Raw genomic sequence first — 10076 nt, forward strand, 5'->3', positions numbered from 1 at the left:
AAGAAGCCTTGGTTCCCTCCTCCATCAGCACACTGCCCCCTATTCCATCACAGGGCTCCCAGACCTCCTCTGGGGTGGATGTGCAAGGGAAGGAAGGAATCGTTGGACGCAAGACCAGGGGCAGAGGAGGCCCATCAGCATCTCCCTGCAGAGCAGGTGAAGTGACTCGGGCGCCCTCTGGTGGGCACAGCGCAGCGCAGCACTCAAGGCCGAGCTGGCTCAGGAACCACCCCCCATCCTGCCCTGCTAACTGCCCAAGCCTGCGCGCACCTTTGAGGGTCTTCCGAAGGTGTGAGAGGAGGCCTCCAAGGCGCTGCAGGTCAAAGTAGTCCACCTTGCCATTATAGAAGACCTGGGGCGGGATGTAGGCCTCTGCGAGGAGTTGGGAGGCCAGGCCAGCAGTCAGAGCCCAGCAGGACCCCTGGCCTAGGCCACCTACCTGACCAGGCTTCCCCTACCACCCCACCCTCTACCATTTCAGGTCAGTTCCAGCAACGGCACAACTTGGGATGAAGGGGGCATTCTTGGCTGCTGGTCACCCAGGTGAGAATCAGAGAGGGCCCTGACCCAGCCCTATGGGAGATCGCCCAATGCAGGCTGCTTCCACTGACCCCTGGGGACTCCGTCCCACAAAAACACAGGGCCCCCAGCACCTCAGAGCCCACCCAAGGCATCCCCGACAAAGGACTGCACAGAGGGCTAGTGGGCAAGGACTGAGGAACAGGGCCCATAGAGGACAGGAACCCAGGGGACCATCAGAGCAAACACGGGCTCACCATCCAAGTGCAAGGCCTCCGCGCCCAGTGGGTAGGACTCAATTAGGCAGGAGGCCTGGGACAGCTCCCCCAAGCCCTGCCCTCAGCTATCACTCCACACCAACATTAGGGGCTGCCCTGGGGCTGGCTCTGCCCAGCGTCTACAACTCGAGGCCCTGGCCACACTCACCCTCACTGAAGGCAGCGCATGGGTTTGAAGCCTTGTATTCGTCCCAGTAGTAACGCAAGGCCGAGATCAAGCGGTGCAAGAAGCAGACCATGTACTCGGGGGGGCAGAGCATGGGCATGTTCTGCAGGCACAGGTGTAAGACATGCATTTGTGCAGCCCGGAGGCCAGCCCACTCCTCATCCAAGGCCCTGCCCCAGGACCCTGGGCTGAGCAGAGAGGGTAGGGCGGCAGGCGGGGAGGAAATGCAGGAGTGCCAGAATTACAGGTGCAGATGCTGTGACAAAGCCAGGGGGCCATGGTGGGCTGGCCTGGGGATACCTACCCCCCGGCTGCTGGCATTCTCCTGCAGAAACTTTCGGAACTTGGTCAGGAAGATGTACCTAGAAGCTTCGCCCTTCAGGAGAAGGAAAGCCGAGGCTGTGATGAGCTGAGGATCCTGGCCCCAGACCGGACTCAACTTAGCCTGCACCCTGCCACAAGAGCCTGAGCCAGCCCTGCCCTCTGGGTCTCCAGGCCCGGTCTGAGACCCCTCCTGGCGAGGGACCCACACAGGGGTCTGGGAATCACTTACCCCGTTGTCATCTTGATTGTTCAACAGCAGCTTCAGGATCTGGACCTGTAGTTCTTCCACCACTGGGGGTGGGGTGGGGAACAGGACAGCCTTCCTCAGGCAGGGCCTTGCCCTCAGGCTCCCGGGGACCGGCAGGGGGAGCAGGTTTGGACTGAGGCTCCACCACCAGAGATCCCCAAGTCCAACCTAAGCATGGTCACTACCAAGTACACAGGCACAGAAATCCTCCACCCCCTACCCAGTGCCTGAGGAACGGGGCTGACCTTCGATGCGCTTCTTGAGCCTTTGGCAGCCCCGTTCATAGGCACGCCGCCGGAGCCGCTCCTCGGAGGTTTCGTCCTTCACCTCCTTACTGTCTTTGCCCTGGGCAGGGGCGGGGCAGGGGAGGGGGGTGAAAGATGGCAAGGCTCACCCTGGTCTACTTCCATACTCCCACCCTCAGCCCAGGAAGGGGCCTCGCGTGCCATGTACAGGTGGCTCGGACACCCCGGGTCAGCCCTCACTGTGACCACCACCCACCCAAGTCAGGGCTGCCCACCTCCCTGCTGGAGCGGTGGGGCCACCAGGTGGTGGGGATGAGCTCCTGTAGGCCAGCCTCCTCCACACGCAGGGGGCTCTTGATGTAAAAGAAGACAACGGACCGGAGCACGTCGAAGCTGGTGGTCGTTAAGGCAGAGCTCCGCTCACCACAGGGTGCCCCGTACACCCTCATGAGCCCTCCCGAAACTTGCCCACCTCCGGATATGCCCACCACAGCTCTCCCAGTCCTCAGGGTGCCATCGCTGCTGTGTGCCTGTCACCACTGACTGTGAGCCCAGAGAAACAGCTGTGGCTGTCAAACCCACCAAGCCCAATTCCAAGCAAGGGCACGATGAAGACTTGTCACAGGAACAGATGACGGTGGGACAGCTGGAGAGAGGGCCTGGCAGCCTCTCTATTTGTTTCTGCCTCCTAGAGGCTGAGGACCCCACAGAGAGAAGACAGCTACTAGCACAGGTTTCCCAGCCAGGGGCCCAAAGCTACGCTCTCTCTCCTACACCTGCAGTTCTCAACGTTATAGGGAAACAGGAGGAGCTAACTCCTTCGAGAAGATTTCATAGAAACCCCCGCTATGGAGCACAGATAGAAGTGTAGTGCTTTGGCTGAAGAGGGCGGGCGCTGATGGCTCCCCCCTGCCCCCCACCCTCCACCTCTGGGTGGCCCAAGAGCCTGCAGGCATCTGGAAATCCCTGCTCAGGCCAGCCAGCCAGCCTGGATCCTTTGCTCTACCCTCCCTGCTCTGGGAAGGCTGGGTCCTGGAACAAGGACTCACACGCTGGGTGGCTCTGGTCTTCCTGAGCCTCCGTGGGGAACCCTGGGCAGAGGCACACCACCCTCCCCGGTTTCTGCTGACCCCAGAGGGCACCGCATGTCTGGCCTGCCTAGTAGCAAGGAGAGGATACAGGACGTGGCTAAGCAGAAACTTGCGAGACTTCTCATGACTGAGGATGGCAATGGTGAGCCGCAGGTAGCGGATCTGTGGGGAGAGGGTGCTTAGAGTGGGCAGGTGAGGCCCAGGGGGCTCAGGGCCAGGGCAGGAGCTCCTACCTGCAGGCCCAGGTCAGGGACGATGGGCGAGAACCGGTACAGCCGCAAGAGGGACATCATCAACTGCTTGAGGCAATCTTGCACCTCATAGTCCTGGAAGAGGGAGGTGAGGTTGCACAGCTACCCGCTGAGGGCAGGCCCCGGGACAACCATCTATGCAGCCTTCTCCAACACCCTCCCTGTACGTCCCCTGACTCAGTGGAGCCTGACATCCTGGCCTGAGGCCTGATATCCGGCGCCTCACCTCCATGAAGAGCCACAGGAGATCCAGGACCTGGTGCACCACAGACTGCGCCTGTGCGGGGGTGCCCGCCTCCACGACGCCCAGCAGGAAGCTCATGAGCACGGCCTCCACCAGGTACACCTTGCGCTGCACCAAGGGCGGGTACCAGTGAGGTGGCAGCCTCCTGCCCCACTCAGGGCCCCCCTGCCCTGGCACGTGGCCAAGGCCACAGATGGACTCTTGGTCCCCGTCAAGCAACCCCAAGTCATGGATGAGCCCTTCTGGGGTCTGATGGAGACACAGGAAATGCTGCTACCCAACAACGCCTCTGGGGCTCTGCACATGCCATTCCCTTGGACTGTGATGTCACCACCCCTCGATCTTCTTTCTAGGAAGCCCCCTGATACCCTCAGCTGGAAGTGTCTCCTCCTCACCCAGTGACATCCTTGGGGTCTAAGGGCTCTGGTCACAGGGGCCCCTGACAGGTGATGCTGCTGGACCTCATGCACCTCAGCATCCCAGCCCTCAGCAGGGGTGTTTCTACCATGGCCCGCCTCTCCCCTCCCTAATGTCCCCTCACCAGGAGCGGTGCGAAGCGATGGAAGATGTGAGCCAGTGTGAGGAGGACGGTGGGCTGGCCCTGCAACTGCCACTCAGAGCTTTCCTTCTCCACCAGCCGCCCTTGCTGTGTGGGCGGGGAGGAAGGGACTGTGAGAGGCAGAGGGCTGTAGAAAGCCCCCAGCATACCCGGCCCAGACGCTGGCTCACCACGGGGTCCAGCTCCACGCTCAGCACTGCCTGGAAGCAGCCCAGCAACTCCTGTGCCCGAACCAGGTCGGCGCTTGGTGGGTCCTGCAGGGGCCGGTAGCCCACCACTGGGTAGGTGCCACAGAGTTAAGCCAGCAACACCTGATCTGTGGCTCAGAATACCCACCCCCTCCCACTGAGACCCCTGCAGAAGGGCCTGGGCTCCAGGGCAGGGCTGAGAGATCAGATTGCCTGGTCTGCATCACAACCCTCCCGTTTCTCTGTGAAGCAAAACTTCTCTTGCCACTTTATGCTCTTCACCTGTTCAGTGCAGATAGCAATGGTACCCACCTAACAAGGCTGCTGCAAGCATTGTCCTCAGCACCCACCTCAGCTGTACCCTACTCACTCTTCCCAGCAGCAGGGCCTGCCACCAGCCCGCAGAGCTCCTGAAGCAGGGAGACCCCCATCCTGGCTTCCTCAAGAGCATCCAAGCAGCCCACAGCCTTCTTCACAAAAGGATATCGCAGGGGACGGCTGCCGAAGTTGAAGGCCACAGACTCCTTGAAGGAGAGGCTGATGGCTGGGAAGTAGGCCATGCCCAGGCCCCTGGATAAGTTCTCAAAGGCAGTGCCCAGAGACACACCATTCCTGGAGCAGAAGGGAGGGTCCGTGAGCCAGTGCTAAGAAGGATGTGGCTGAAATGGACCAGTGAGCAGGCCTCTGTGGGGGCTGCCCACCCTCAGGCTACCAAAGCCAGCCTGGCCCCTTACAGGGCCTGGAACACGAGGGCAGACTGGGGATGCCCCAGAGGCCAGGCCTGTGAATAGAGGTAGGAGACTCACAGGCAGAAGGACAGCGTGCCTTCATCCAGGTCGATCAGGCAGCTCACAATGTCCCCCGCTGCCCACGCCTGCCAGGGGAGGAAGACTTACAGATATGCAGAATCCCAGCAGCCTGCCCACTCTGCCCCCCTCCAGCTGTGTCTCCACTGCCACCCAGGGGAGACTGGCCACAAGGACAGAGGACCTCAGTCCCTGCCCTCCCCCTGGTGCCCTACATTCCCTCAGCGCTGCCCAGTGGCCCCCACCAAGCTGTGGGGATGGACATGGGCCAGTTGGTCTGCAGGGGGCCCGGGCCTCACCTTCCCGTAGTTCGTCGTGGTCACGTTCCACTTGCGCACCCGGTTGCCATCGTAGGCATAGGAGTTGTGTGTATCTCCAACCCCCTCCTAGGGAGGAACTGTCTGTGAGGTCTGGGGGAGGTGGGGAGGGGCAGGGCCAGAGCCCACCAGCCACCAGCCTTGGACCCACGTGGCTCTACAGAATGGGGCTGATGCTCTGAGGGAAGGAGTGAGGGCTGTTTCGGGGCTGGATCGCCCTGGGATGGGGTGGGACACATTATGTCCCCTCCAGAGGTAAGTCCAGATTAGGGTGCTGAGCAGACCCTATGTGGGCTGGGGGGTTGCCTGAGCCCTGATGAGGCCTGCTGCCAAGAGAAGGTCTCCCTGGGAGGGGTCCCTCTCCCACATGTACCTCCTGATTGAAGCGGCAGTTGATCGTGCACCAGCCAATCTGCATGAGCCCCTGGGAGGAGATGAGCACCTCGTAGACCCATTTCCCTAGAAAAAGTCACGTCAAACCCAGCAGGGAAACAAAGACTGCCTCCTGCCTCTGGCCCGGGCCCTCAAACTTCCTCCCAACTCCCTGGGCCACAGCAGAGCGTGGTCTCACCTTTGTACACGCATGTGGTAGAGCGGATAGTACCAAAGTTGCTGTGTCCAATCACCTGGGTGGAGAGCAGGGGTGGTGAACCTCCTCCCAGGCATACGGGGTGCCACCCCAAGGGAGAACGACCCCACTCCAACTCGGCTCGCCTTGGTGGCGACGCCTGTCGTGGCCAACACTGTACTGTGCCTGAACAGGGTGGAAGGGCCTAGACCCATGTCAGCAGGGATTCTGGGCCGGGAGCAAGATAGGAGGGGCTCATGGCTACATTGGGAAGGCCTCGGGGCTGGGGTCACACCAGGAGGGTTTCGGGGCTATGTCAGGAGGGGTTTGTGGCTGCAGCCCCATCAAGAAAGGTCGAGACCAGGGCCACATCAGGAGGAGCTTGGGGCTGTGTCAGGAGGGGCTTGGATCTGGGACCCCATGCCTTGCCCTCGCTCACCCCCAAGAGGTCATCATCCACCAGAAGAAGCCCTTCGAAGCCACCCGTGTGGTCCAGGACCACAGTGGACGGGCCAAGCCGCCCTTCAACCTTTCCTGGAAAGGAGAGAAGAGGGTGTGGGCTTGGGCCAGGCACAGGGCCTGACAGATGCAGAGAGGGTACTGAGCCCCCCAGGCCCAGCCCTGGCTCCCCAGTCCCATTCCTGAGGCTGTCACCGACCCTGGCTCTCCTCCTCCTCCTCCGCCTCCTCGTCCACATGTAACAACTGGTCCAGATGCTCTGGCAGGTTCTGGAAGTTCAGGAGTTTCCTGGGGAGAGCGAGAGGCTGCGAGGGTCCCAAAAGTCCTTGAAACCAGCCAGATGACACTAAATCCCTCTCCCAGTCCCTTTCTCCTGAGCTTAGGAGGGTGGCTGCCCAGACTCCAGAAAAAGGGCTGTACCAGTCCCAGATTCTGGCATGCTGGGGGTCAGAAGACTGGATTATCCACTAAATTTGGTACACCTCAAGACTGTTTAAAAAAAAAAAAAGAAGGAAGAAGAACTCTTTCTAAACCTTAATCCTCTCATCTGTATAAATGGAACAAGAGCTGTATCTCAGAGATGCTGTGAAGATTCCTAGGAATAATGCACCCTCCGTAGCCCATAACCTCCCCACTCTTGGAGGTGGCTTGTTGATTATGCCTGGGCAAGGAAGGCTGGGAGCAGTGCTGATCCCCAAGATGGTCAGTACCAAGATCAGCTAGTCTAGTCCTTGACCCCAGGTCTGTGGTCCCAGCCAGGGAAGCCTGTGTGTTGAATGAGACATGTCCTGGGAGGAGAAAGGGCTCAGCCCTCTTAGCTTCTGGCTGGCTCTGTCCTGCACCCACCTGTAGAGGAGAGTAGAGCACAGAGCCTGCCTATCTGCCAGCTGCCCCAGCCAAAGGGCCTAGGAAAATCTGTCTGAGTGGCCCCCTCATCCTCCCAGCACACATGCCCAGAGGAGAAAGAGCTCTAACACTGGCCAGCTAGGTCCTGAGTTCAGTTGCTAAGAATAGCAGGGAATGAGGTGGTGCTGACTAGCAGGGCTCAAAGAGCAGAGGCCTGACGCCCATCTGGATCCAGCCCACAGACTGCTGGCACCTGCTCTTCCAACTCTAATCCCAGTTCCCACCCCACTCATCCCCCTAGAGAGCAGGCTCTGGAAGGGCACGTAGATGGGCCAAAGCACTGACTCTCTGGCAAGGTAGCTTCAACCCAGGCCCAGGGGCCACATGTTCCCATACTGTGAGCTACAACTGACCTTGAGCTACAGGAGGTGGAGATCCATGAAGCCTCCTCCCTACTCCTACTGAGCCCCAGGCCAAGGCGAGCAGGCAGCCGTGCAATGGGGTGCCTCGCCAGTAACATGGAAGGCTGTAGCCAACCCTGTCTCTCAACACCCCAACGCGCCCAGAGATCAAGGAGGCTTCTGCAACAGAATTTCTGACAGGCCCACACCTGGGAGGGCTGCTCTAGTCCTGTGCCTGCTCTTAAGAGCAGCTTCGGGTGGCCAACCTGACACTCAGCCTCAGTGAACGCCTGCAACATTGCCCATTTGGCCAACCCCAGCACTTGCCTACCCTTTCTGGATTGCCCAGGTTCCAGCCCAGAGTTCTGCATCCACACAACCACTGACTAACGGCTCTGCCACCTGCTCTCCCTCCTGGCAGCCACGGCACCAGTGGCAGCAGGATCATTTCTGGTATCACATGAGGTAGGGATCAGATGGCCCTGGGAACAGGCCAGGGCTGGGGTTGGGGTGGAGGTGGGCAGCAGCCCTCCACAAGTAGAAACCCTTTGGTCACCACAGCTGCTTAAATGGAACAGGCAACGATGCTTCCCTTTGGGTCTGCCCAGCGAGCAGAGACTGTGAAAGACAGAATAGCCCTGGCTGGCAAGGGGGCTGAGACATGGGGACACCCATGCCTCACTGCAGGGAGAAAGAATGTACAGGCCGGGACTTCCCAGGTGGCACAGTGGTTAAGAATCCACCTGCCAATAAAAATAAAAAATAAATAAATTTATTTAAAAAAAAAAAAGAATGTACAGAACCCTTTGAAGAAGAAATTCAGCAACAGTCCTAAGAGTGATTGCAATTCAAATACTCTAGCCTTGTGATTCCAACCCTGGGCGTCTATGCAGCATTGTTTACAAAAATAAAAGCCCCTCTAAACTAGGGCAGTGATCAGGCAGATTCCTGGACCTAAAAGATGCCCACCAAGATCAATCTGTAGTGTAGAAAAACATTCAGGGATAACATCTGATGACAAAAATAGGATTTAAACTATACACTTTTGGAGGTGAGGGATATGTTCATGGCACTGCTGGTTTCACAGGTTATCCATGTTAAAATTTACTAGATTGGATGTTTTAAATACATGTAGTTTACTGTATGTTAATTATTTCTCAATAACTTTAAAAAAGCTGATAGTGACAAAAATCTAAAAAAAATTTTCCACACAGCATAACCCAAACTACATACATCGTGAGGTAAAGAAAACAAAAAGGAATCACACTCAAATGGTTATATTAGAATAAGAAGATGACAGCTGCTTTTTTTTTTTCTGTATAAGTTTCTGCTAAAGCGCACTCGTAACTTTTTTTTTTTTTTTTTTTTTTGCCGTGTCAAGCGGCTTACGGGATTTTAGTTCCCCGACCAGAGATCGAACCCAGGCCCTCGGCAGTGAGAGTGCAGAGTCCTAACCACTGGACCACCAGGGAATTCCCCACTTGTAGTTTTGATATGAGCTAAACTTAAATACATTAAATTTGCAAGGAAGGCTGGTGGCATCTGTGCTTTACAGATCAAGCAGAGGCTACAGAGGGCCAGGGTGCGACAGTGGTGAGGGCAGGTGCACATGGACCAGATGCTGAGTGTAAAATAGGTGTGAAGTGCCATGCTGAGTGCGCACCATGCCCCTGACCTCCACTATACTCTCAGAAGGAAGGTACTAGCACTGCCAGGGGAAAGGAAGAGGCGGAGTCCAGAAGGCGGACTCTCTGGCCACAGGTCTCACAGCCAGGAGTGGCAGAGCAAGAACGGAACCCAAGCCAGCCTATCCAGAGCCCTGGCCTCCTTCCCCACAATGCAGTCTCCAGCCTCTGGTCTGGTCCCACAGAGTGAGGAAGGGAGATCCACCTGGCCATACCTGCTGGTGGCTGCCGTGGGTGCACGATCAGTAGAGGAAAAGATGCGGTGCAGGTAGTCGTCCAGTAGCTTTTCATGCACGATGCCTGCGCCACAGGTCAGAAGGGAGAGAAGGGACACATGGTCAGTGTGGCTCCCAGCCCCTACTGGCCACAGAGGTTCCTGGTCCTAGGCCAGCCACAGGAGTCAGCAGAGCAGTCACAGTGGGTGCCCTGCTCCATGGCTGCTAGTGGAGAAGAGCTGACTCACAGGTACAGGGGGTGCAGGAAGGCCTGAGGCTCAATGCACCTGGGACTTTGCTGCCTCTCTCCTTCTTCCCTCAGCACTAGGAGCCTCATCCCAGCCCTTCCAACCCTTACCTGTGACCCTAGATTTCTCAGCATCTGAGGTCAGCCTGTGGCTCTTTCGGGAGAAAGCCATGCCGGCCCCCTTGGACGCCATCTTTCATCTCTCGTGGGCAGCCAGTGGTCCTGGGGGCTGAAGCAGAGGCAGAGCCTGGCTATTCGAAGCCAGCCAAGGGCCCCCATATTGACCTCAATCCTGCGGTGTCAGGAAGGCTTGGGAGCAGGTGAAGCCACTGCATGCACACTCACACACACATCAACCCAGGGCAAAGGAAAGCAGGGGCTTCCAGCTTCCTACACGGGGGGTGGGGGGGAGGGGGTCTG

At 58.2% G+C, this 10076-nt stretch overlaps 1 protein-coding gene across 9 annotated transcripts in view; it reads right to left on the bottom strand.

Annotated features, from left to right (window-relative positions):
* The window catches only part of RNF123 (ring finger protein 123), a 31131-nt gene that overhangs the window by 17501 nt on the left and 3554 nt on the right, over positions 1-10076 (bottom strand). For 8 of the 9 annotated variants that reach the window (XM_024738161.1, XM_024738156.1, XM_024738148.1 and 5 more), the window contains 20 exons: positions 9768-9885; positions 9410-9494; positions 6462-6550; positions 6243-6337; positions 5807-5861; positions 5609-5694; positions 5218-5304; positions 4919-4986; positions 4599-4724; positions 4095-4209; positions 3907-4011; positions 3348-3473; positions 3104-3196; positions 2959-3032; positions 2055-2172; positions 1780-1879; positions 1517-1578; positions 1268-1339; positions 946-1066; positions 271-372 (listed from right to left, as the gene is read on the bottom strand). In XM_024738161.1, the coding sequence (XP_024593929.1) occupies positions 271-372; positions 946-1066; positions 1268-1339; positions 1517-1578; positions 1780-1879; positions 2055-2172; positions 2959-3032; positions 3104-3196; positions 3348-3473; positions 3907-4011; positions 4095-4209; positions 4599-4724; positions 4919-4986; positions 5218-5304; positions 5609-5694; positions 5807-5861; positions 6243-6337; positions 6462-6550; positions 9410-9494; positions 9768-9849 (1861 nt within the window). In that variant the 5' untranslated portion in view covers positions 9850-9885. Of the gene's footprint in view, positions 1-270; positions 373-945; positions 1067-1267; positions 1340-1516; positions 1579-1779; positions 1880-2054; positions 2173-2958; positions 3033-3103; positions 3197-3347; positions 3474-3906; positions 4012-4094; positions 4210-4598; positions 4725-4918; positions 4987-5217; positions 5305-5608; positions 5695-5806; positions 5862-6242; positions 6338-6461; positions 6551-9409; positions 9495-9767; positions 9886-10076 lie in introns of those variants that run through there. The other variant, XM_024738122.1, reaches the window with a different exon arrangement.

The sequence above is a fragment of the Neophocaena asiaeorientalis genome, unplaced genomic scaffold (genome assembly GCF_003031525.2).
Source record: "Neophocaena asiaeorientalis asiaeorientalis breed wild unplaced genomic scaffold, Neophocaena_asiaeorientalis_V1.1 scaffold680, whole genome shotgun sequence".
Lineage (NCBI taxonomy): Eukaryota > Metazoa > Chordata > Mammalia > Artiodactyla > Phocoenidae > Neophocaena > Neophocaena asiaeorientalis.